A 27617-nucleotide genomic window follows, 5' to 3' on the forward strand; every position below is an offset into this window, starting at 1 on the left:
CTAAATTCTCTAACATCCAAATGGGGGCTTAGCGCCCCTCTGGACAACCCCCCCAGCCATCCTGACGTACTTTGTGCGCCTTCAGATTTTGCGGGTGCATGACACCCCTGTCCCACGGCAATGTAACTGAGGCAATGTAACTGAGCAACAACAACAACATAATATAATGCTACTTTAAAAAATATATATATATATATATATTACATACAGTATTTTATAGTTGTAAGTTTGGCCAAAAGTTTTAAAAAAGATTATGAAAACAAAACAAAATATATATCTCTCTCTCTCTCTATATATATATATATATATATATATATATATATAAAGTGCTACTTTTTTTATTACATAATTTAACTACCGTTTGTGTGAGTGCGTGTTATAGCCATTCTTGCTTTACAGAGTTCTGTTTATGCGTGTATAACTGCTCAAATGGGTGTGGATGCTCATTGGATTATAGATTAACAGTATTGGCTGGAGATTCCCCATGCTACCATTTTGAATAGCTTACATATGAGTTTAGATACTCTCTGTTGTTATCATCTATACATAGTCACTTTAATAACTCTACCCAAACTCAGCGGAAAAAGAAACTGAAAACACACTAACGGAGAGTACTGCGAGGTAAGAGTGAGTGTGTCACAGTTGCCAGTGCCATTGTCTGAGTTGGAGGTTTTTCAAACATAAACTCAGCAAAAAAAGAAACGTCCTCTCACTGTCATCTGCGTTTATTTTCAGCAAACTTAACATGTATAAATATTTGTATGAACATAACAAGATTCAACAACTGAGACATAAACTGAACAAGTTCCACAGACATGTGACTAACAGAAATGGAATAACGTGTCCCTGAACAAAGGGGGGTCAAAATCAAAAGTAACAGTCAGTATCTGGTGTGGCCACCAGCTGCATTAAGTACTGAAGTGCATCTCCTCCTCGTGGACTGCACCAGATTTGCCAGTTCTTGCTGTGAGATGTTACCCTACTCTTCCACCAAGGCACCTGCAATTTCCCAGACATTTCAGGGGGGAATGGCCCTAGCCCTCACCCTCCGATCCAACAGGTCCCAGACGTGCTCAATGGGATTGAGATCCGGGCTCTTCGCTGGCCATGGCAGAACACTGACATTCCTGTCTTGCAGGAAATCACACACAGAACGAGCAGTATGGCTAGTGGCATTGTCATGCTGGAGTGTCATGTCAGGATGAGCCTGCAGGAAGGGAGGAGGATGTCTTCCCTGTAACGCACAGCGTTGAGATTGCCTGCAATGACAACCAGCTCAGTCCAATAATGCTGTGACACACCGCCCCAGACCATGACGGACACTCCACCTCCAAATCGATCCCGCTCCAGAGTACAGGCCTCGGTGTAACGCTCATTCTTTCGACGATGAACGCGAATCCGACCATCACCCCTGGTGAGACAAAACCACAACTCGTCAGTGAAGAGCACTTTTTGCCAGTCCTGTCTGGTCCAGCGACGGTGGGTTTGTGCCCATAGGCGACGTTGTTGCCGGTGATGTCTGGTGAGGACCTGCCTTACAACAGGCCTACAAGCCCTCAGTCCAGCCTCTCTCAGCCTATTGTGGACAGTCTGAGCACTGATGAAGGGATTGTGCATTCCTGGTGTAACTCGGGCAGTTGTTGTTGCCATCCTGTACCTGTCCCGCAGGTATGATGTTCGGATGTACCGATCCTGTGCAGGTGTTGTTACACGTGGTCTGCCACTGCAAGGACAATCAGTTGTCCATCCTGTCTCCCTGTAGCGCTGTCTTAGGCGTCTCACAGTATGGACATTGCAATTTATTGCCCTGGCCACATCTGCAGTCCTCATGCCTCCTTGCAGCATGACTAAGGCACGTTCACGCAGATGAGCAGGGACCCTGGGCATCTTTCTTTTGGTGTTTTTCAGACTCAGTAGAAAGACCTCTTTAGTGTCCTAAGTTTTCATAACTGTGACCTTAATTGCCTACCGTCTGTAAGTTGTTAGGGTCTTAACGACCGTTCCACAGGTGCATATTTATTAATTGTTTATGGTTCATTGAGCAAGCATGGGAAACTGTGTTTAAACCCTTAACAATGAAGATCTGTGAAGTTATTTGGATTTTTACAAATTCCCTTGTAAGGACAGGGTCCTGAAAAAGGGACGTTTCATTTTTTGCTGAGTTTACATGAAAATATTACTTCAACTAACCGGTGCCCCCGCACATTGACTCTGTACCGGTACCCCCCTGTATATAGTCTCGCTATTGTTATTTTACTGCTGCTCTTTAATTACTTGTTACTTATATTTCTTATTCTTATCTGTATTTTTTAAACTGCAATTTTGGTTAGGGGCTCGTAAGTAAGCACTTCACTGTAAGGTCTACACCTGTTGTATTCGGCGCATGTGACTAATTTGATTTGATTTGAGTTGTCAGTGTTTTTACGAGTACAGTTATGAATGACTCTGTTTGAGTCTTATGGGATAGTCGGGTCAAGGGCTATTTAAAGGAGCATTCAGCAGTTGCTACGTCCATTTTTTGAATGATATGTACCCACTGATTCTTAAGTAATATAACTTGTGAGCTCAGTTCGACTGTCGTAACCCATCAGAATCCAAACTATAAGCTTGTTTTATTCCAATATTTGTACACAAAGTAATTGTAAACAAACACTTTATAGCCTCAAAACAGGGTTAAAACTATAATGTTGATATCATGGTATCATCAGTCCTTGCATCCATAGCTCTGTATATGAGTTTGAGAGAGGTTTCATATATCCAGCCCCATCCCTCATATTTGTACAGAAACAGGGGCGGGAAGGGTGCTTTGGTCTTATTTCGACTGCTGATTGCCACTTTAAAGGTTTTGATTTCAGTCACAGAGAGTCACAAACGCAAAAAAATGTACTATAACTTCTTTGGCAGAAATTCAGTTAGGGTGACAACAATGTCAATGTTGTTGAATTATTTTAAGATTTATTGGTTCGTATTGTATACTATATAGTATAGGACTGGAGATGTTTGACGTTTGTACGCAATTGTTTTCTAATAACTGTTCATACTCTAGTGTGAGTTTGTTAATCTCACTCCCGTTCCTTACCATTCCTGACTAACCATCATAGTCGAGGGATGAAGAGGGCGACGGTGAAAGGCCAGATGGTGAAATATGGTCAGAGAGAAAAAAGAGAGCAATGGAGGGGGAAATACGAAGGGGGTCAGACAGATGAAAATTAGGGTGTGAGAAAGATAGACTGATACAGGTAGTTTACACGGAGAGCTTGAGCGTTTTGAGGGGATAGCTGTTCAGACAGGATGGACAGCAGATCGATAGCCTGACAGCATTGAGAGAAAGAGGGGAGAAAAGAGAATGAAATATGGAGAAATTAAAGAGAGAATGAATAGGTGACTGACACAGCATGGCGGGGTCCCACAGAGAGAGAGAGAGAGAGAGAGAAAGATGGAGAGAGAGTGAATGTGAGACTCATAGGCGACGGACAATACCATGGGCTTGCACCTCTTTACGACCTCCTATAAAACCTCTTATCCGCGCTCAGGGTGGGACTGCTCTGCAGTGACGGAACAGTGATTCCCAGTCCAAACTCCGAACAGCGTTTCCAAGACTAATGGTTGGGAATGTGTCCAAGTGTGGATGGACTTTTCTAGCTTCTCTGGCAGTCCTCATGAAAACATATTACTGCCAATGGATAAGATGTTCACAAGATTTATTTGTTTGTAATTGAGCTCCTAGAGTGTGCAGCTCTCCTTTTCTTTTTCAAGCCTGGACTTGAACCAGGGTCTGTAGTGACGCCTCTAGCACTGAGATGCAGTGCCTTAGACCACTGCGCCACTCAGGAGCATCCCCACCCATTCTAACTGTATACTGTCTTCAGACAACACACACGCGTCGAACACACCCATGCCATATCACTCATTGTAACTAATTCACTCATTGGGTTGGTGGTTTTGTAACGTGCAAAGCAAGATAATACACAGCATGAGACATAGGCTTGTGATTTCTAAATCACCCCACTCCCTTACCCTCCGACCTCTCTTTACCTCCCTCTCTCTTTACTTTCCTCCCACCTGTATGCAGGTTATAGAGTCATAGAATTTCCAATACACTCCCTTCTTCACCTCCTGCTTCTCTCTCTCTTCACCTCCCTCCTCCCCTCTTTTTTTAACTACTCCATTCCACCTGTAAATGTATAAAAGTCCCCTGATCCATCAGATTGGCCTCACTCCCTGCTAACTGAATGGTTAGCCTGCTAACTCTAATGTTAGCCATGGGTAAATTAAGAAGAATTTGCGTACTGCTGTTGATATGTGGGTACAGAACAGTGGCTAGCACAGAAGAAGGGTGAGTAACAGATAGACTGAGATTTTAATATTGATCCATAAACAAGTGCTATGGTTGTGGATGTCTAATTATATCATTTGAACGAAGTGGTTCAATATTAAATTGATTTTGGCATTATTATACATTATCCATTTTTTTAGGCATCACTGTTACAGTGTTTGGAACATTTTACCAGCAAAGTTTTTGAAGGATTTTAATTTTGTTGGATGATTTGTACAACTCGATGCTTATTCTGAAGACATCATTGAGGGACGTAATAGTGTATACCCAGAGCCAAGTATTTAGAGAGTTTGGCTATTGAGGTTTTATGATGCATGTACATGACACTACAGCATTCTATGACAGCCATGTTAGGGTCCCATTAACATTACATAGGAAATACACTGAGTGTACTAAACAGTAACTCGATATTAGGAAGGTCGTCTTAATGTTTTGTACACTCAGTGTATTTCAATAACGCTATGTAACCGAATGTCTAGATTTAGAACCATATTCAGAAGTTGTCCCAACTCTCTAAATACATGGCTATGACTGTACTCTACGATGTATTGTAGTCTGTTCTGGTGGAGCCGGTTTAAACAGCGGTGACTTTGGATGGTTGAATAATTGATCGCTAGTGTCTCACAAGTTTCTGTGAATGGCTTGTTTCCTCTCAAGTTTATTCTGAATGATTTTTAAACAGTATGGAACCACTTGTTTTTGATGCGTTAATGCATTGATGCTTTTAAATAATTGTACTCTACTTGTACAGTATAGAAGATCATCTCTGCTGGTATATTTAATACTATGATTTCTTATTCTTTACATAAAATAAGGATAAATCATATTCAGTAACTTTTCTATTCATGATTAATCTAACTGCAGATCAGATTGCACTAATGCACTACTAATGCACTAACTGTAAGTCGCTCTGGATAAAAGTGTCTGCTGAATGACTAAAATGTAAATGTAAAAAATGTCATTTGAAACTCACTATTCACCAGTGTTGGGGAGTAGTGAACTACATTTAGTTCAATAGTAATATAATTGCATTTTGTGGTAGCTTGGTGGTAATCGAACTAAATTAACATTTTGGTAGTGTTTTCAGCAGTGAATTACTTTTTTTTGCCATCTAGTGGTGCAGCTAACTACTGGAACTACACACTACTTTTTTATCCCTCTAAGCCTCTAAGAACGTCACGTGATGGTCCCAAGTGAACGTTCACGGGGGGACCTTTGTCTAGTTCCCTGTACGTTCCCATCACGTCACCGAGGACCATGTTATAACCGGTTTAGGACGTTCTCAGGACTTTCATTTTACTAGTCCTCAGGATGTTGCATGATGGTCCCAATGGAATGTTCTTTTGGGGACCTTTTTATGAATCTATTTACCACAATACAAACATCCCTATCAAAATCAGTCAGTTTAAGCTAGAAATATGTTTTTTCCATTGATGCATCCGCCGATGTCGCACTCTCGCATTTGCAGTGAAAGGTGGCAGAGCTAGAGCGAAAATCGGTCTTCTCACTAACTCGTCTGTAGCGTCCGAACAGTTTGGCCCACAGACTATTCTGACCCGTCTATGGAAAGATGAGACTCTCATTTACAAGTTGGCGTTTCCTCTCCAACCTCTACAAGCGTCTGAAGTCGGTACAGCTGATCAGCCAACTTCTGTCTGTAGTGTGCCCAGTCATGTGAAATCCATAGATTAGGACCAAATCAATTTATTTCAATTGACTGATTTCCTTATATGAACTGTAACTCACTTTGCAAAAGAGCGCCATTTGCACTGCTATTTTAGTGACTGTTCTCTCATTGATTTCATTTAGTTATTTCAGCAATTTGAGTTTGTGTTTTCAGGATTGTTGTCTAATGTGGGCACAGCATATTCTTCTGTTTTAACGTTACTCCTGAATCACAATGATAGATGTAATTCCAGTGTGAATTAATTGGTAGCTTGGTAAACTACATTTTCAGAGTACCTTTCCCAACACTGCTATTCACCTATTCATTTTCATTTCCTGTTTTCATTTAGTTTTGTGTTTCTTTTACACAGCTATGAAAGAACAGCGAGAGATGCTGGTAAGTTTGTCATATAAAAAGTACACATTTGTTTTAATCTTGCTCACATTCTGCCTAACTAATGAGGTGACGGTAGTCGCAGGGACCCACCTGATTCAACCTATCAAGAGCTTGATTATTAAATGATTAGTTGAGTCCAGTGATTTAGTGTCGGGCTAGAACAAAGATGTGCACCCCGCCGCTGTGGGTCTATTCTAGGGCAGATGATAGATTCAAGACAAGAGGCTCAGTCAGTACTATCCAGCCACGTGATCCAGTCTGAGTCCCAAATGGCACCCTATTCCCTATAACGTGGACCATGGGCTCTTGTCAAAAGTAGTGCACTATAATAGGGGAAAGGGTGCCATTTGGTGTCGTTGGGAACGTGATGGACTTTCCTCCTTTTACTCTTATCTTCGTATACCTATACATCCCCTTCCCTATACAATGCAACATGCTTATCACTACACAACCTGCTTACACATCACTAAACATGCGTGCACACACAAGCACACACACACAGATACCCTTCCTATAAGACAGCGCAGGAGGGTGCCATATAGTGATTGGTTTAGGGCCCGAGTGTTCCATAATGTTTTCATAATGCAGATTCCAAATGCATTACTGTTGATACGGTAGTCAGTGTTCTGTTGCCAACTTGTTGCGCAATGTCACCTTGACTTTGTAACCGTGAGGACAACACATGACAGCCAATATGGTATAATGCTATTTAGCTATGACGATTTGCTTTGATCAGCCAACTGATCCATGATATTTTCCTTATTGGTAATATAAACTGACACAAATACTTCACAGAAACTGACATTCCAGTTGAGATCAAGTATTTGCTGTTATTTAATGTTCGGTGATGTCAGAGAGATTTGTGTGCTATAGAGAGTAGAACTTTCAGAGCCTCGCTGACTCTCCCTCTCTCTTCATCTCTCCTCCCATCTCTCTCTGTCACAGCCATCCTGACCTCCTGTGACTTTAACCAGGAAAGTACGCCGTTCTGTCAATTCCAGCAGGGCAGCATGGATAACAGTGATTGGACAAGAAATAAAGGCGCCACCCCTACACCTGGAACAGGACCCCCCGGGGACTACCCTGACGGCAGTGAGTAGTGTTTGACCTTAAAACTCCCATCTGAAACATTAGACCATTCAATGATTGGTTCCCTCTTCTATCCACGTAATGGGGAAAAAAGGAGCTCCTTGGAGATTTACCTACCTGTGGTCATATCTCATATTGCCCACCTAAGATACAAGAGAACGCCACGTTCCACGAGTCATGCTATGAGTCATGGTAGCCTGGATGCCAGTCCGTTTCTGTTGTCACTATCGAGACGTGTGTGTGTCCTGAGAAGACACAGAAGGCTTTGTCCAAAATGGCACCCCTTGGCTCTGGTCCAAAATAGTAGACTATATAGGGAATAGGGTGCCTTTTCAGACGCTGCCAAAGTGTAGTTCAACGCTTCTCCTTCGTCTCCAAACCCATATTCTCCATCACCGTTTCTTTCTATGTTTCTCTGTTGTTCTCTATCTCTCTTTCTACGATTCTCTGTTTTTCTCTCTCTCTCTTTCTCTGTCTATCTCTTTCTCTCTTTTCCCTCTCTCTGGATAATATCGCCATTAGTGAGGGAGCTTGTCCCGGTGCGTACCTCTTTACGATGCATCTCCGTTCTTTCTCTTTTAGATGGTTTCTACATCTACCACGAGTGTGACAACGTGGCCAATGGGCAGAAGGCTCGTCTCCTCAGCCCAGCTCTCACCTCGCCCTCAGCCCAGATCTGTGTCCAGTTCCGCTACTACATGTACGGCTCAGACAACCAGAACCACCTGCGCGTGCTGGCCAAGCGGCCCAGTTCAGAGGACAACGTCTGGGAGAAGACAGGGATCCAGAGCCCCTCCTGGCTTGGAGCTTCCATTACTGTGGCCAAACCAGCAGGACAGAGCCTAAATGTGAGAGAGTGTGTGTGTGTGCGTGCGTGTGTGTCGCTGGCTCAGACCTGTGTTCTACTATTTTAAATAATTTTAAATACTTTATCTGGGCTTGATTGATCTTATGGACCAAGAGCATAGTTCAAAAACTGCAACAGCAATTTTTACATTTTTTATAAGGTTTAGGGAAAGTAGTTGCCTAGACACTAATGTTTATATGTGTCCGCTTTTAACAAGTTTCACCCTAAAGTTGTCGCTTAAACACTGGTATGTGTGTTTTCAGATTAGTCTGGTCACAAGTGTCCATGTTCATATTCTCCATATTAACTCTACATTAACATATTAACTCTCGGTTTACAGATCGTGTTTGAGGCACAGCGAGGGCTCAGCGATTCCTGTGACTCAGCTCTGGATAATATCGTCATTAGCGAGGGAGCATGTCCCGGTACGTACCTCTTTACTATGTATCGCCGTGCTTTCTCTCTTTCCCTCGCTCTCTTCACCTTTATACCTCTCTCTCTCTGTTTGGTCTAGACATCTGTTTTGATCAATCCCATGTATTTCCACAGCCTGTCTTACTGGTTGCGACTTCGACACCTTTGATGAGCTGTGTGGGTGGGATGCCAAATTACCTACAAATCCTGAATTCTTCGGCTGGGAACAATTCACTGGAGGGACTGAGACCCCTGGGACTGGTCCTGATGATGATTTCTCCAAACCAGGCTGTGCGTATCAGTATTATATCATTTTCACACTACTTAGCCTACAGAGAACAGAGACGAGCTGTAGGCTACTGGACTGGCCTGGTTACACATCCACCATAGTCGCTGGAATGGTACTGGAAAAGACCATGCGAAGAGAAAAAATGCGAGCCAGCCCAATACAGTTTGGGTCGATATGACAGTGTGAAAATGCTTGTCAAATCATGCCATCACTATTAGATTTCTGTGTCTAATGTCTGTCCTGGTCTTCTTTCTCCATAGTCGGCAGCTATCTGCTGATGGACTCAGTATATGCTGTCCCTGGAGAGAAAGCAGAGCTGTGGAGTCCCTCTACCGGCTCCTCTGGCTGTCTGGACCTCACCTTCCATTACTACATGTGGGGAACTGCCACCACAATGAAGCTCCATGTGTACGCTGTGACCGCAGGTAAGACCCAACAAGCCTACTGAGGGCAAGATAATAGAAGGCTTGCAGTTGTCACAAATCACCTCGCAACCGCACCAGGCGCCATGTTGGAAGACCAACGTCAGGTGACCTAGCAGTTAAGATTGTTGGGCCAGTAACTGAACCAACGTCAGGTGACCTAGCAGTTAAGATTGTTGGGCCAGTAACTGAAAGGTCACTGGTTTGAATCCCCGAGCTGACTAGGTGAAAAATCTATCGATGTGCCCTTGAGCAAGGCACTTAACCCTAATTGGTCCTGTAAGTCGCTCTGGAGAAGAGCGTCTGCAAAATGATTCAAATGTAAATGTCAGTCCTTTGGAGGTCGTCCACATTGCTTGCTGCGTTTTTGCTTCCACCGGAAACTTCGGAAAGATGTCCCATTCTTTAATTTTTCTAAGGACCCAGAAAACGGAGGCAGTGGGGAAACCCAATCAAATAAGTAAAGATATTTTGAAAATGATCAATGTATTATTAGCTAGTTAGCTTTCTACAGAAACTCAGCGTGAAGGCTTACTCAAATGAGCATCTAAGATAATGTTTGCTAGCTAGCTAGCATACCACCCTGCATACCACTGCTGGCTTGCTTCTGAAGCTAAGCAGGGTTGGTCCTGGTCAGTCCCTGGATGGGAGACCAGGTGCTGCTGGAAGTGGTGTTGGAGGGCCAGTAGGAGGCACTCTTTCCTCTGGTCTAAACAAAGATTCCAATGCCCCAGGGCAGTGATTGGGGACACTGCTCTGTGTAGGGTGCAGTCTTTCGGATGGGATGTTAAACGGGTGTCCTGACTCTCTGAGGTCATTAAAGATCCCATGGCACTTATTGTAAGAGTAGGGGTGTTAACCCCGGTGTCCTGGCTAAATTCCCAATCTGGCCCTCAACCATCACGGTCACCTAATAATCCCCAGTTTACAATTGGCTCATTCATCCCCCTCCTCTCCCCTGTAACTATTCCCCAGGTCGTTGCTGCAAATGAGAATGTGTTCTCAGTCAACTTACCTGGTAAAATAACGGTTAAAATAAAAAACATACTGTAACTAGCTAAGTGAATTAAATATCACCAGCTTGCTAACTTCATATTAGATAGTTAGCTAGCCGTCTTGATGCATTTATCATTGTAACTCAAAAGGCATTTGTAGCTAGCTAACAGCCATGGAAGAGGGTGAAAGCATTAGCTAGCAGTTCCAGCTGTCAGAGAAGGGAGAGCAGACTACTCTGGATAGAGCAGGTACCTTTGTGGGAGGGCATTATGAAAACATTCTCCAGTTCCAGTCCCTAGCGTGAAAAACTGAGGACGGAGCAACATCATATTCAGTGCTGTCTAATTTGAGTATAATGCAGCCTGTTTCTTTTGTGATGTTTTCAGTCCTCAGATACAGAGAGCCGTAAAACCATGTCTGCAGATGAAGAAGTCCCAATAAATGTCCCAAGAGACTAAGGGTACATCCTTGTATACCATCGATTATATGTGTACCTATGTTAGCACATTTTGTGAACCAAAGTGCAGTTTAAAAGTCACACACAATGTGTAAACTTATTCCAACTGGAGCAGGCCAACCCTGCTGGGTGTGCAGGTTTCTGTTCCAGCCCAGCACTAACACACCTGATTCAATGTATCAAACTTAATTAGTTACCTGTAGATCAGGGATAAGTGGAGCGAGGTTGGCCACCTCCGGTATTTGCTTTTTTTATTCACCTAAAATTATGCTTTAGTAATAATGGCCTACTTACTAAAATGTCTAACCTTTACAGATGAGTTAGCTTACTTGTACACTTTCATACAAATTGTATTAAATAGTGTTGATTCTTTGATGTTAAGTGTTTAGACTTGTTTTAATTGTTAACTTAACTATTATTCACAATGAACTAGTGTCTATGTTGATTAATCACACATCACAATCCTGCAATAAAGAGGGGAAGGGAATCTCTCTAATTTGTCTATTTGTGTTGTATTCTCAAATGAACAGGACCTTTTTGTTCAGTCATAAGCTCTCCAATTAGCTGTATTTGATTGTTACAATTTTTTCAGGATATCAGCCATGTGAACCCATTTTGCGGCTGATCATGGCATGCAACGTCAATGCAGCCATAGGCCTACAGCAGTGGTTCCCAACTCCAGTACTTGAGTACCCCCAATAGCACACAATTTTGTTGTAGCCTTGGACAAACACACCAGATTCAACTCAGAGGGCCTGGTGATTAGTTGACAAGTTGAATCAGGTGTGTTTGCCTGGGGCTACAATAAACTGTACTGTTGGGGGTACTCGAGGACCGGCGTTGGGAACCACTGGCCTACAGTATGACGGCATTAGCCTTCTGGGCATTTGCAATGCACCCCTTGACATTGTGCATCTGAAGCAGAGAATAGCTTAACTCACACATTGTTTACATATTGTTCAGCTATATGTTCTCAATTTAAAAACGATTCGTTTTAGTTTTAGTCACCGCTATCATGCCGTTTGGGGTAGCCACTCGGCTGTTGTTGTCAGAAGAATTAATGCGGTGGCCTTCCAACATGGCCGCCAGGAGGTGTCGTACATCAACTGCTTGCCCTCTATTGTCTAGACAATGCTAAGATAGAGTATCACCACCACAGGAAGTTGGTGGAACCTTAATTGGGGAGGACGGGTTTGTGGTCATGGCTGGAGCGGATTCAGTGGAACGGTATCAAACACATGGTTTCCACGACGTGCTTGATGCCATTCCATTCACTCCATTCCAACCATTATAATGAGCAGTCCTCCCCTCAGCAGCCTCCACTGATCACCACTACATGTTTCAGTCTCTAGCTCTCTCTACCTATCTCCATAAACTCTGACCACCTCTTCACATAACACCCCCCCCCCCCCCCCAGGAGGAAACCTTGGAGCCCCCATCTTCTCATTGACAGGGAACCAGGGCCAGAGCTGGAAGCCTGCAGACATACGCTACCTTGGCTCAGGTAGCATGCAGGTAAACCTAGTAGGGTTTTATTCTTTATTTGGATCCCCATAAGATGGCATCTTGAAGACCGCTAGTCTTTCTGGGGTCTAAAATAACTTTAGAACTGGGGGTAGAGACCAAAAAGACTTTGCTTTCAAAGGCATGTTGATATCGGTCTTGAATCTGGTTTTCAACCCTTCCTCCTAGACGCACAAATGTGGTTGTATATTGTGAAGAGTAAAGAGCTAATTGAATGAACCAGAACTTTTTTTCCTTTTCTTTGAACGTTCGTTTGTTGAAGAGTGTTTCGGTCACAGCCTATGGTTACGGTTGTGAAAAATGTGTCCCTTGTGTTTGTGTATCAGTTTGTGATTATTGGTGTTTACGGTGAGAACCCTAAGACAGACATCGCTATAGACGCTGTATGCATCACAGCCTGCACAGGTAAGGAATAATCTATGATCTGAGATAATACAGTATATAATCTATTGATGTCTTATGATCATAGAAAACTGCTAGCCTCGAGTTTATTTGGTCTTCTGAAATGATCGTTTTGTGTATCATATGTTTTCCTTGGTTATTTCAGCTCCACCAACTCCCAGCCCAACTACACCAAAACCCTCAACTCCTGGACCAACTACACCTAAACCCTCAACTCCTGGACCAACTACACCCAAACCCTCAACTCCTGGACCAACTACTCCTGGGCCAACTACACCAAAACCTTCAACTCCAGGACCAACTACACCTGGGCCATCAACACCAAAACCCTCAACTCCTGGACCAACTACACCTAAACCCTCAACTCCTGGGCCATCAACACCAAAACCCTCAACTCCTGGACCAACTACACCTAAACCCTCAACTCCTGGACCAACTACACCCAAACCCTCAACTCCTGGACCAACTACTCCTCGGCCAACTACACCAAAACCTTCAACTCCAGAACCAACTACACCTGGGCCATCAACACCAAAACCTTCAACTCCTGGACCATCAACACCAAAACCTTCAACTCCAGGACCAACTACACCTGGGCCATCAACACCAAAACCTTCAACTCCTGGACCATCAACACCAAAACCTTCAACTCCAGGACCAACTACACCTGGGCCATCAACACCAAAACCTTCAACTCCAGGACCAACTACTCATGGGCCATCAACACCAAAACCCTCAACTCCTGGACCAACTACACCTAAACCCTCAACTCCTGGGCCATCAACACCAAAACCTTCAACTCCAGGACCAACTACTCATGGGCCATCAACACCAAAACCCTCAACTCCTGGACCAACTACACCAAAACCCTCAACTCCTGGGCCAACTACACCAAAACCTTCAACTCCAGGACCAACTACTCCTAGGCCATCAACACCAAAACCCTCAACTCCTGGGCCAACTACACCAAAACCTTCAACTCCAGTACCAACTACACCTGGGCCATCAACACCAAAACCTACAACCACCAAACCACCAGGTGAGATTAACAGCCAATCAGATGATTTCATTCTCACAATCAGAATCAAACACCACTTTCTGTATTCACAGTCCTAATGTTAATAACCACTTGTCTCCCTTCCATCCCACAACACTCTCCCTCTTCTTCCTCTCCCCATCCCTCTCTTCCACCCTTCCCCACTCTCTCACGTATTCCTCCTCTCCATTGACCCTCCTTTTCCTCATCCTCTCCCTATCTCCTTTGCCCCATCCCCCTTTCCTCTCCCTCTCTCTTTTGCCCTCCCCCCAATCGTCCCCTCCCTCTTCTCTCCCATAGTGAAGTGCCCTCCCAATGCTGAGTACATAGAGTGTGGCCCAGCCTGCATCCCCAGCTGTAAGGAACCCTCTATTAACTGCACTGGCTCCTGTATCAGCGCGTGTTTCTGTAAACCAGGCTTCGTGTTCAAAGGCAGTCGCTGCGTCCCCATCAAAACGTGTGGTTGTCTGGAGGGAGGTGACTACTATGAGGTATGAGACCATCTGTAATTGTTAGTATGTGGTCCATGACGTTCAATTTGGGAAACACGGTGTTAAACGACACTATTTACGATACAGTATACGATGCGATGTGCAATGCGATATTTGAAACAATACTTTTATTTGCAGAATGTCCACTGACATGGTGATTGATGTTGCTCAAGTCAGCACATCACAAATATACATTAAAGGGCGCCAACCATGCAAGGAACACACGAAACAATTCACAAGTGAACAATGTTTATTGTCAAACATCATGTTAATAATTCCCCTCTTTCCATGTCTCTGTTGTTGTAGCCAGGAGAGATCATCTTTGGTGACGGCTGCTCCAAGCTGTGTCGTTGTGCCGGGAACTACACTCTGGACTGTGTGGACAACGCCTGCTCTCCCGCGGAGGAGTGTCGCAACGGGGCATGCTATCCTAAAGGTACAGTTAGTTGAGTTGTCACAACTTGTATAAACCTTCAAATGTTCTTAGAATCAATAATAGTGATAAGGAGAAAGAATCCTTGGGAAACCCTTGGGTATTGTGCCTAGTTTGATTCCTAGCTATGCAACAAAAGAGCATATATTATGTGTATTTATGGCTCAGTACAAACCCTATCACCATTATGTCAGGCTTCACCGGCTGACAACTCTAACCCAATGCATCAAGGAAGACATTTGAACACTAGCTATGTTTCCATTAACATTAACGCTACAAGACCATGGTGCTTGCCTACGGAGCTGTGAGGGGAACGGCACCTCCGTACCTTCAGGCTCTGATCAGGCCCTACACCCAAACAAGGGCACTGCGTTCTTCCACCTCTGGCCTGCTCGCCTCCCTACCTCTGAGGAAGTACAGTTCCCGCTCAGCCCAGTCAAAACTGTTCGCTGCTCTGGCACCCCAATGGTGGAACAAACTCCCTCACGACGCCAGGTCAGCGGAGTCAATCACCACCTTCCGGAGACACCTGAAACCCCACCTCTTTAAGGAATACCTAGGATAGGATAAAGTAATCCTTCTAACCCCCCCCCCCCTTAAAAGAGTTAGATGCACTATTGTAAAGTGGTTGTTCCACTGGATATCATAAGGTGAATGCACCAATTTGTAAGTCGCTCTGGATAAGAGCGTCTGCTAAATGACTTAAATGTAAATGTAATGTAAATGTAAATGTAAATGTAAATGTAATTAACTTGTCCAGTGATTTTTTTGGGGGGGTCGACATATAGAAACTTTACATAGAAATGTTGGGCTGCCTGTGTAAACACAACCCGAACTGTCCACCCGCCAATTACTAATTCCACTTACTACTTTATATCACTATTCCCCTTACAAGCACCTCTATCAATCAGTAGTATGATATTACCAATCTTATCCACCTGTTTAATATTCGCCACACAGTCTGGACACATTAGACACACATTTATATTGACTGCTATTGATTCCCAGCTCTCTGATTAATCGATTGATTACGTGATTCATTAATTGTTCCCTCCAGGCACGTCTACCTGTATAGCGTCCGGTGACCCTCACTACACCACCTTCGACAAAAAATACTACAACTTCATGGGGAACTGCAGCTACTTGATGTCCGAACCTTGTAACGACACCTCAGTGCCTCACTACGAGGTGCACGCCGACAACGAGAACCGCTATAACCTACCGACCATCTCTTACCTGAAGGCCGTGCACGTGTACGTGCGCGGGGTGAAGATCTCCCTGCTCAAGGGAGGCACCGTGCAGGTGAGAGAGAGATGGATGGAGAGATGAGGGGGGGGGGGGGGGCAGAGAAAGAGAGTAGGAGATGAGGGGTATGATGGGACGGAAGGATGACATTTGAAACTTTTTTTTACACATATTATAGCAGTAGAAAAGATGACTTATAAAATGCAAAGCCCTGCATATGCACAGACTAATTAACACCAATATAAAGTGACAACACAGTATGAAAAGTACATCTTTTTTTTTACCCTTGCCTTTAGCCTTCAATATAAAGTAACAGGCACAGTAAAGAAAAGTTTGTCTTTCAATTCAATAAATCTTAGTCACTGGAGGGCAATTCCTGTGCAGCATTCAATACATAAAAAACATAGACACAGAACAGCACATAAAGAGGAAGCCAAAAATAAGAATAAAAAAAGGAATGTCGATCACTAACCCATGTCTGTGTTTTCCTCCTCTTCTCCATGTAGTTGAATGGTACCAATGTGAACATCCCTCTGACCCCAGCTACAGGAGTGTCTGTGCTGATGTCTGGTAAACACTACACCGTAGCCATGGACTTTGGTGTGACGGTACGATACGACGGAAACCACTACATGGATATCAAAGTCATCAACAAGTGAGTCAAAACTGCTTCACACACCTGCAGAGACCAAACATGGGGTTTATGCATATAGGTTTCCCTCCTACAGATTTGGGGACCCCAATATGATATGCCCTAAAAATAACTATAAAAGTAACATATAATATATATTTTTTAAATAGAAGCCTCTCACATTGTAATATGTTTATGATATAATTCTGCTGTGATTAAAATGCTTGAGAAAATGATTAACTCGTAAACTTGTTTGCTCCTCTGTATTCAGCTATAAGGACAAGCTGTGTGGACTGTGTGGAGACTACAACGGAAACTCCAACGATGACTTCAGGAAACCTGATGGTTCTCTGACCACCAACCCCAATGACTTTGGACACAGCTGGGTCACCGATCCTAAGTGAGTCATGCCACCAGCTACACATGCCGACGCAGGCAGGCACTCACACACAGAAAGACATGCACCTGTGCACATGCACACATGCACACAAGCACACAGGCATACACGCATGCGCACACACACACACACACACACACGACTGAGTCACTCTGTCTCGCCCTCCAGTTGTAACAAGCAGCCCAACACCACCATACCTGGCTGTACTGATGATGAGCAGGACAGGTACGAGAGCCCAGGATACTGCGGCATGCTACTGGACAAGAACGGACCTTTTGCTGTCTGTCACCCCAAGGTCAACCCCAATGTGAGTAATTACCTTACTTGTGTCATTATGAATCTGCCCTCTAGATAAAGATACAGTATGTAATTCAGGGAAACTAAGAAACTGGCGGTGTCGCGAGACTGCAGTACTCTAACTAAAGTCCTCGAACTTTGTCTGCGATGTGTGTGTGTTTTTGTGTGTGTCTCAGAGTTTCTTCAAGGACTGTCTGTTTGACCTGTGTGAGCTGGACGGTGCCAAGCCCATCCTGTGTGAAGCCATTGAGTCGTATGTAAATGAGTGTCAGGACCGAGGAGTCACCATTGGACCTTGGAGGAACAGCACCTTCTGCCGTGAGTAGAGATCAGGGTTGGAGTCAATTCCATTTCAATTCCAGTCAATTTAGAAAGTAAAGCACATTTCAATTCCAGATTGTTCCTCGTTGAAAAGCATTTGAAGGGATTTGGAATTAGATTTTGAGTGTACTTCCGGAATTGACTGAAATTGAAATGGAAGGGACCCCAAACCTACACGATGACAACGAGGAGGAAGAGGAGGATGTTCATGTTTAAGATGATCAATATGATAATAATGATTCGTTCACTCACCGAAGACACTGTTATTAACACGTCAAAGACCAAACAATACTCTCCAACAGCTCTGTCCTTTAAAATCAACAAAGTCGTTACCGAGAGACAGTCATGTTTCAAAGACCGACCTCCTAATGTCCCCTCCCTCCTTCTCTCAGCTCTGAAATGCCCCCCCAACAGTCACTACATACCATGTGCCGCCCCATGCCAGCCCACCTGTGCCGCCAAGCCCCCCACGGGGTGTGACGGACCCTGTTCAGAGGGGTGTGTGTGCGACCCTGGGTACATCCTCAGCGCCGGGAAGTGTGTCAAAGAGAGCTCCTGCGGATGCCAACTCACTAACGGAGAGTACTACGAGGTAAGAGGGTGTGTGTGTCAGTTACCAGTGCCATTGTCTGAGTTGGAGGTTTTTCAAACATATTATACTGAGCGGTGACAGTGCATCGGCCATCGCAGGCCTCGAACCCAGGACTCCCAGAGCATAGTAAACTTGCTCCGATAGGATTAACCCACTTCGGGAAGAACATAACACCCCCCCTTCCTCGTCCCTCCAGCCTGGTGATGAGTGGTACATGGAGAACTGTAAGCTGAAGTGTTTCTGTGACGCTACCTCCGTCACCTGCAAGCCCTCTGACTGCCCTGCCATGCACGAGTGTAAGGTGCAGGGAGGAGAGCTGGACTGCTACCCTACAGGTAAGTCCCTTTACATAAACAGTCTGAACACGCACACAAACACACACTCAAAATGGTGTCTTGATGTCTGACGTCTTGGAAGTCAGGGAAGGTGACCAGGCTATGACCATATGAGTTGGCAAGACAACACAAAGAGGTCTGGAAGCAGGCTTTTATATCTCATGATATCTCCCTCTGCTCCATTTACCCCAGGTTCTCAGGACTGTGTGATCTCTGGGGACCCCCACTACAACACATTTGATGATAAGTTCTACAGCTTCATGGGAACCTGCACCTACACCCTGGCTAGGGCCTGCAAGAACAACACTGGTAAACACATGAGGATGATGTTCTGTAGATCTAGCTCTGTCTTATCAGTTCTAGATTATGTAGTTCTAACACTGGGTTCTAGATTCTGTAGTTCTAGCTCTGTCTTATCAGCACTAGATTCTGTAGTTCTAACACTGGGTTCTAGGTTCTGTAGTTCTAGTTCTGTCTTAACAGTTTTAGATTATGTAGATCTAACACTGGGTTCTATATTCTGTAATTCTAACTCTGGGTTCTAGGTTCTGTAGTTCTAGCTCTGCCATATCAGTTCTAGATTATGTAGTTCTAACCCTGGGTTCTAGATTCTGTAGTTCTAACTCTGGGTTCTAGGTTCCGGGGTTCGAACTCTGGGTTCTACCTATGTTCTGCTGTGTTCTCAGGTCCATGGTTCTCCGTGGAGGGTAAGAATGAGGAGCGTGGTCTGGCTGGAGTGTCGTACCTGAAGAAGCTCTATGTAACTGTCGACGGAATCACCGTCACACTGATGAAGAGCAGGAGGACTCTGGTACTTGTTGATACATCAATCAATCAGTCCAATTTATAAACGCCCGATTTACATCAGAAGTTGTCACAGTGCTTTTGAAGTAACGAGGCCTAGGCCCCAAAGAGCAAGAGCAAAGCAGAAGCACATTGGCTAGGAAAAACTTGTCAGAAGGAAGAAATACATTTGCTATTAAACAGTAATTAACATAGACCTGTGACACTAACACAATTATTAACATGTAATAACACTTTCCCATAAACGTTTTTATCATTCACATTCCACATCACAGATGTGGTGGTATCACTCAATTATCTCTATCTTTCAAACTCCATATCTCCCTTAATCGGAGGATTAGTGAAATTACACAACGGCAATACACCCAAAGCCTGTCTTTCCCTTTTCAATACACATTTTATCTGTCTTTCTCTTTCTCTCTATCTTTGTCTTTTTTTTATATTTGATCTCATTCACCCTCCGTCATCGTCTATTTTACCAGTAATCCTTCAAACCTGTCCACCAATTACGCCTCCTCTTCTCTCTGACTGCTTATTCCTCCTTTTTTGTCTATTTTTCTCCGGATCAGCAGAGACTTTCCTAGAATTAATCTCTCTTTCTGCCTCCACAGGTGAACGGAAAGCGTGTGTCCCTCCCTCACTACCCCTCTCCACTAATCTCTCTATCGCTTGCGGGTCAGTACATCACCCTGCAGACACCTTTCGGCCTCAAGGTGCGCTGGGACGGAAACCACTACGCCCAGATCTCAGTGCCCAGGTGTGTACTACGGACACAGGAAGTAGATCCCTAGCAACTTCCTTTTCCCTCTTAAGGCTCAAATTACACCCTATTCTTAAGTTAGGTGTCTACGTTTGGGCACTGCCTATGTTGTATTTTATCAATATTCATGCAGATAATTGATCAACATTTATACATAATTCAGAACCATTTCTGTTCCAAACATTCCACATCTTTCAACCTTTAGAGGAGTTTGAACTCAGTATCAATCCACTGTAAATAGATCTCTTAAATCAACTAAAGCCTTCAGGATTTTTTCCATGAGTTCTGTAGTAGGATCTCGAGAAATCCATTGCTTGGTATCTTGGTTTCTGTAGTAATCTTTTGGTAATAATCTGGTAATCGTAATAATCTATTGGTTGTTGTCTATATCGGTGTCTAATCTATTGTGTCTTGTAATTTGATATTTTTAGTAGGATCTCTCTATTAATCCACTGGTTGTATATCTTTGTGTCTTGACCTTTGAACTAATCTACTGTGATCAAATCAAATCAAATCACATTTTATTGGTCACCTACACATGGTTAGCAGATTATTGCGAGTGTAGTGAAATGTTGTGTGTCTTGGTGTCCGTCAGCTCCTACTTTGACCAGATGTGTGGTCTGTGCGGCGACTATGATGGTAACCCTAACAACGACTTCACCAAGCCGGATGGATCCCAGGTCACCAGTTCCAAGGACTTTGGAAACAGTTGGAAGACCGAGGACGATGAGGATGCCACGTGAGTGGGAATTTTCTCTTGGGAATAGTGACTAATGAAGTCAGGAATATTTCTGCCCAGTAATGTATGTAGTAGAATGTAGGTACACACTTTAGGAAGTAGCTTAGGAACTGAGTGTGCACTTTATCCTATATGCACTTATTAGGCGTAATAACTGTGTTGTGCACTATATTGGTATTACATTTCCTATTTTAAATTGTTTATTAATAATTGTGTGTTTCCATAGATGCAAACCCGACACCAACCCAGACCCTGTCTGTGATCCGTCACTGGAGGCAGAAGTGTCCAAACCAGAGAACTGTGGGAAATTAACCGATACCAAAGGACCTTTCAGGTGAGCAACGGAGTCACATGGATACTTGACATACAGAACCATCAACATATCCCTACTGTGCGTGATCCATACCATATGTATCATTTAGACATAAACACCCAGTTTAACACACCATACACACACATGAAAACATACACTAATCCATACGTACATGGATACCTCCAAACTCACATGCTATGACCCCTGATGCTTACAAACATGGATCTCTAGTCTATTGTAATATCTGTTTGTAATAATCCATGACTTTAATCCAGATAGCATGGTTAACACATGTTGGGCTGGCAATCTTACTCCTTTACATTCCACACTGCTAAGAATATCTAAGATTGTCTTATACATACAAGCCTACTATAGTTCACAAGCCCTGACATGATTCAGGTCATAACACTTAACTCCCTCCATGTGTTCAAAACAAACAAAGTGATTTGTGTGTTTGTATTTTACTTTTCTCTCTCTCTCTCTCCCTCTTTTTCCCTTTTACCCTCCCATCTCTTTCTTTCTTAATGTATTTCTTTCTTTCCCTAATTCTTAATCCCCCCTTTTCCTCACACATTTCATTCATCCATCCTCTCTCTCTCTCTCTCTCTCTCTCTCTCTCACCCTACTCTCCCCCCCATCAGAGAGTGCATTGCGTTGGTGGACCCCACTCCGTTCCTCCAGAGTTGCGTGTATGACATGTGTCGCTTCGTGGGCCAGCAGCAGATGCTGTGTGACCAGCTCCAGGCCTACACTGATGTCTGCCTGGGTGCAGGGGCCACGGTTCACCCCTGGAGGAAGCCAGACTTCTGCCGTGAGTCTCATATATAAATATATATATATATATATAGACACACTCTGTCAAGCCCTCGAAGATTGGACAAATATTTGGTTTGAAAACATTTGGCAGGTCACAATTATGTGTCAGCTTGAGCAAAAGTTGAAAGGAGATGCAAAGGTCAATATCTCAGGCTGCCACTTCAAAGTCATACATTAACACAGTTACAGAGTGTATTGTTGTCTGTCAATAGTAAAGTAATTCCTTAAATGTTGCAGCAAACTTAAAGGGGCAATCTGCAGTTGCTACATTCATTTGTGGACTTATAAATGAGAGATATGTAGCATTGATTCTTGAAGAATATAATTTATCAATGCCTTATGAGATTAATTCAACTGTCGTACTCCATCAGAACCAGAAATATAAGCTTATTTTACTCCAATGTTTGTAAACAAATACATGTAAACAAACACTTTATAGCCCCAAAATATGGTTTAAACTCTACTTTTAATATCATGGATGGTCAGTCCTTTGATCCATAGCTCTTGAGAGTAGTTACATTTCTCCAGCCCCATCCCTCAGCTTTTTATAGAAGCAAGGGCAGGCAATATGAGACAGCCTATAGGGAGGAGGTCAGAGACCTGGCAGTGTGGTGCCAGGACACCAACCCCTCCCTCAATGTGAGCAAGACAAAGGAGATGATCGTGGACTACAGGAAAAGTTGGGCTGAACAGACCCCCATTAACATCGACGGGGCTGTAGTGGAGCGGATCGAGAGTTTCAAGTTCCTTGGTGTCCACATCACCAACAAACTATCATGGTCCAAACATACCAAGACAGCTGTGAAGTGGGCACGATGACACCTTTTCCCCCTCAGGAGACTGAAAAGATTTGGCATGGGTCCCCAGATTCTCAAAAAGTTGCACCATCGAGAGCATCCTGACCGGTTGCATCACCGCCTGGTATGGCAACTGCTCGGCATCTGACCGATAGGCACTACAGAGGGTAGTGCGTACAGCCCAGTACATCACTGGGGCAAAACTTCCTGACATCCAGGAACTATATACTAGGCGGTGTCAGAGGAAGGGCCAAAGAATTGTCAAAGACTCCAGCCACCCAAGTCATAGACTGTTCTCTCAGGTACCGCACAGCAAGCGGTACCGGAGCGCCAAGTCTAGGACCAAAGGCTCCTCAACAGCTTCTACCCCCAAGCACATAAGACTGCTGATCAATTAATCAAATGGCCAACCGGACTATTTACATTATGGTCCTCCCCCATTTGCTTTTACACTGCTGCTACTCGCTGTTTATTATCTATGCATAGTCACTTTACCCCTACCTACATGTACAAATTAGTTCGACTAACCTGTACCCCCGCACATTGACTCGGTAGTGGTACCCCCTGTATATGGCCTGTTATTGTTATTTTATTGTGTTACTTTTTATTATTTTTTACTTTAGTTGATTTGGTCAATATTTTCATAACTCTTTCTTGAACTGCATTTTTGGTTAAGGGCTTTTAAGTATGTGCATGTGACAAATAAAGTTTGATTTGATTTGAAGCATGCTTTGTTATTGTTTCAACTGCTGACTGCCCCTTTAACCCAAAATTTGTTACAATATGTTTGTGATTTATGAAGATTTTCCTGACCCTGTTACTGCCTTCCCCTTTCTTTTTGCTCTCCCTCCGTAGCCCTGCCCTGTCCCCCTAACAGTTCCTACTCCATGTGTGTGAGCTCTTGTCCCGAGACCTGCCTGGGTGTCAGCGGCGCCCCTGGCTGTTCAGAGCTGTGTGTGGAGGGTTGCGAGTGTAACCCCGGCTTCATCCTCGGTGACGACAAGTGTGTTCCTGTTAGAGACTGTGGCTGTGTCGACTCCTCCGGAGACTACCACCCTGTGAGTATGACTCTCTCTTTCACTTTGACAATTGAAAGAGAGTAAAGCATCGAGGTTTGGTAAAGGATACATTAGGATACAGTATAAATACAATACATTGCTAAATCATCCGAACATAAAATAGAATATGCACATCCTAAATGTCAGTACACGTGCACATTCAGAAATACCCAAAACTTGATACTGAACTGTACACAACGTTTATATTTACTCTTTCTTGTATTTTTCATGTTGGACTTTTTTGTAAAAGATACCTGTTGACTTCCCTGTAAAATATAAAGGTTAAATAAAAAATGTAAAAACATTTCCCTGGGCTATTCATGGCAGTCAGGTACTGTAGTCTGAAAATGGTGTGTTTTTTTCAGGTGGGTGATGACTGGTACCTGGAGGGCTGTAAGGAGAAGTGTGTGTGTCTGGGCGGGGGGGTGATACAGTGTCAAAACACCACCTGTACCCTGACAGAGAGCTGTGGCCTGCAGGACGGAGAGTTAGGATGTTACCCACTGGGTACGATATACACACACACACACACACACACAAACAGGAGGGAGAGATCGGATGCCAATGTCATTTTTTTTTGTGCGTGTCATTTATTTTACTTGGCCTTCATCTATAGCACTATACAATTGTGGGGTCTCAGTTTCGTGCAGTTGTAGCTTTTGAAATGTGTACGTTTTTATAAGAAATATTGTAAATGGGGCTATCAGTGCTCCCTCAAAACATAAGTTTAAACTTCTATGAAAACAAAACATTATAAACTCAAATCTGAACTCTACCCTCCTCTACTCACAGAAACGGGAATCTGCACGGTCCAGGGTGACCCTCACTACACCTCTTTCGATAAGAGGGTGCACAACTTCATGGGTTCCTGCTCCTACACCCTCACCAAGCCCTGCAATGAAACCTCCGGGATGCCATACTTCACCGTTGACACCCAGAACGAGCACCGAGGCAGCAACAAGAAGGTGTCGTACGTCAAAGCCGTCGTGATTAAGGTGTACGGGATCACCGTCGTCCTGGGGAAAGGACGCCAAATACAGGTGAGGAGCATGGGAGGTTAGCCACAGCATGACCTGGTTCATTCAGTTTTGCTGGCAAAGTGTCAAGATAAGGCCTCACAGTGTGGTCAATAAAAATAGACTTTAGACGTTATGGTGGGAACAAGCTGGGAGCAAATGTCTTTAAATGGAATACGAAAACAAGAATGCATACCAATGAAAATACTGTCCATTATCAATAGATAACCACGTACTGTACAATCAGTTAAGTTAACTCCAATTTAAAATGGTCACACCCTCCTCTCATCTCTTCCAGGTCAACGGAACTCTGGTGACCCCTCCTGTGACTCTGAACAATGGGGTGAAGATCTACCTGAGCGGGAAGTTCGTTGTCTTGGAGACGACCTTTGGCCTGAGGGCGAGGTTCGATGGTAACCACCACGCTGACGTCACTCTGCCCTCCTCCTACAACGGTCTGCTCTGTGGACTCTGTGGTAAGAGAATCAATCAATGATGATCACCTCTAAACGTGACAGATAATTGATTGTAAATAATGTGAATAAAAGAAACCAGGCACATAAAAAAAAAAAAAAGCCCTCATAAGTTATTTCACCCACTTTTATCATATCCCCTTTGTAGTGGGTCGTAGATTTATGTAGTCTTGTCTGAACACCTCTTTGAATATCATTTTATGTCTTGAATTGACTTAAAATATAATTTTACCCTAACCCGGCTAACAGTTTGTATGCACGGTCACTGTTGATGTGGGCAGTAGTAACTGGTTCCGTCTATCCTCTATTCTTGTAGGAAACTTCAACGGCCAACCCGGTGATGACAACATCAAGCCAGACGGTAAACCAGCCGGCAACACAAACGAACTGGGAGAGAGCTGGCAGGCGCCCGACGACCGCCCCGAGTGAGTCACACACACCTGAAACACACACGACACACATTCAAGTTTCAGTTTCAATGTTTATATTTATCCAGCACTGTTAGGAAGAACTGTAGTCTGAACTAAGATACCAGACTGTTACATTTAGCCTAGATTCCATTGTTTTTGTATCAATTATGACCTATAGGTCTGACTCCATCGAGGAGATTTCATTTCCATCCTCGACAGCGACGTCTTTGACGTTCATCCCTTCCTTCCTTTCTTCCTTTCATCAATCCCTCCATCCCTCTCGCTTCTTTCAGCTGTACCCACGGTGGAGGAGAGGAGGAGTGCGATCCCAAGGTTGAGGCAGAAGCTGAGAAACCCACCAGCTGTGGCATGATCACTGACCCCAACGGTGAGACTCACATACACACACACACACACACACACACACAGAGAAACACACACAGACGCATGGAAACACAAATTACAGCTGTCGGACATTAACACCAGACAGAAAATCATAGGCATGCTCAATCCGCGTACACTCGTTATTACATACCACTTGTACTGTATCTTTAAGTCTCCATTTACTAAAGCCATTTCTCATTTCTGTAGAACAAGAAATTATGTTTAAACGAAATATCATTGATTCTCGAGATAAGTGAGAGAGTTGTGCCTGAAATGTCAGCTAACTTATTACGACCATTACTCATTGGTCATTTGTCCAATTCTCTCAGTTGTCTTACAGCATTTTTTTTGTCTATTGTGTTACTACATGTAATTTGTACAATGTTAAAACTATTTATTGACAATTCCTCACTGTCTCAGCTATTTAACACCATTCATTTCTCCATCCATTCTCTCTCAGGTATCTTCAAGCCGTGCCATGTGGTGGTTCTCCCCAACATCTACCAGGAGAACTGTGTGTACGACCAGTGTGCTACCGGAGGGGAGACGGTGGCTCTGTGTCAGGCTATAGAGAGCTACGCTGACCTGTGTGCCTTGGCTGGAGTACCCATCGCATGGAGGAATAACACCTTCTGTCGTAAGTCACATACCAACATGCGCGCAGGCACGCACACACATTGAAACACAGGTATGCACGCAAACGCATACACACACACCTTCCCGACTGTGTGCAGTCTAACTAACACGCCTGTGCTCCATGTGCTGTAACAGACCTGTGCTCCATGTGCTGTAACACACCTGTGCTCCATGTGCTGTAACAGACCTGTGCTCCATGTGCTGTAACACACCTGTGCTCCATGTGCTGTAACACACCTGTGCTCCATGTGCTATAACACACCTGTGCTCCATGTGCTGTAACACACCTTAACACACCTGTGCTCCATGTGCTGTAACACACCTGTGCTCCATGTGCTGTAACACACCTGTGAGTCCTTTATGTGTACTGAGTCCTATCTCTATTGGGTAACACCAATATTGTGAAAGTGGTGTGCCACAAGGATTAGTCTTACTACCAATTCAAATCCCATGTTCCCTCTGTTCTCCCCCTTTCTTGGGCAGCAGCAACACAGATTATTCTCATTGCCCATCAGTAACCCATGTTTTCCCCTCTCTCTCTTCCCCTCTCCATCCAGCTCTGAAGTGTCTCCCAGGCAGCCACTACGAGCCATGTGGCAACGCCTGTCCTTCCAGCTGTCAGAACCCTACCTTCAACGCCACCTGTACCCAGCCCTGTGTAGAGGGATGTGTGTGTGACCCCGGCCTGCTACTCAGCGGTGACAAGTGTGTTCCACCCAGCCAGTGTGGCTGCACCGACAAAGATAACAACTACAGGCCTGTAAGAATGGAGGAACCAAGTTACGACTTGACTAG

The 27617-nt window shown here is 44.0% G+C and overlaps 1 protein-coding gene across 1 annotated transcript in view; it reads left to right on the forward strand.

Annotated features, from left to right (window-relative positions):
* The window catches only part of zanl (zonadhesin, like), a 79076-nt gene that overhangs the window by 39940 nt on the left and 11519 nt on the right, over positions 1-27617 (forward strand). Inside the window, exons 2-33 of the mRNA XM_071331375.1 lie at positions 7344-7490; positions 8070-8335; positions 8675-8759; positions 8884-9039; positions 9298-9462; positions 12330-12427; positions 12763-12841; positions 13176-13877; positions 14175-14365; positions 14672-14801; positions 15856-16100; positions 16550-16698; positions 16946-17074; positions 17240-17378; positions 17545-17686; positions 18082-18281; positions 18478-18616; positions 18809-18925; positions 19303-19427; positions 20032-20177; positions 20776-20919; positions 21146-21253; positions 21874-22043; positions 22590-22799; positions 23701-23903; positions 24269-24410; positions 24696-24943; positions 25218-25395; positions 25709-25817; positions 26096-26190; positions 26647-26823; positions 27380-27582. Of these exons, the coding sequence (XP_071187476.1) occupies positions 7344-7490; positions 8070-8335; positions 8675-8759; positions 8884-9039; positions 9298-9462; positions 12330-12427; positions 12763-12841; positions 13176-13877; positions 14175-14365; positions 14672-14801; positions 15856-16100; positions 16550-16698; positions 16946-17074; positions 17240-17378; positions 17545-17686; positions 18082-18281; positions 18478-18616; positions 18809-18925; positions 19303-19427; positions 20032-20177; positions 20776-20919; positions 21146-21253; positions 21874-22043; positions 22590-22799; positions 23701-23903; positions 24269-24410; positions 24696-24943; positions 25218-25395; positions 25709-25817; positions 26096-26190; positions 26647-26823; positions 27380-27582 (5537 nt within the window). The remainder of the gene's footprint in view (positions 1-7343; positions 7491-8069; positions 8336-8674; positions 8760-8883; positions 9040-9297; positions 9463-12329; positions 12428-12762; positions 12842-13175; positions 13878-14174; positions 14366-14671; positions 14802-15855; positions 16101-16549; positions 16699-16945; positions 17075-17239; positions 17379-17544; positions 17687-18081; positions 18282-18477; positions 18617-18808; positions 18926-19302; positions 19428-20031; positions 20178-20775; positions 20920-21145; positions 21254-21873; positions 22044-22589; positions 22800-23700; positions 23904-24268; positions 24411-24695; positions 24944-25217; positions 25396-25708; positions 25818-26095; positions 26191-26646; positions 26824-27379; positions 27583-27617) is intronic.

Source organism: Salvelinus alpinus, chromosome 11 (assembly GCF_045679555.1).
Source record: "Salvelinus alpinus chromosome 11, SLU_Salpinus.1, whole genome shotgun sequence".
In the NCBI taxonomy this organism is placed as follows: domain Eukaryota; kingdom Metazoa; phylum Chordata; class Actinopteri; order Salmoniformes; family Salmonidae; genus Salvelinus; species Salvelinus alpinus.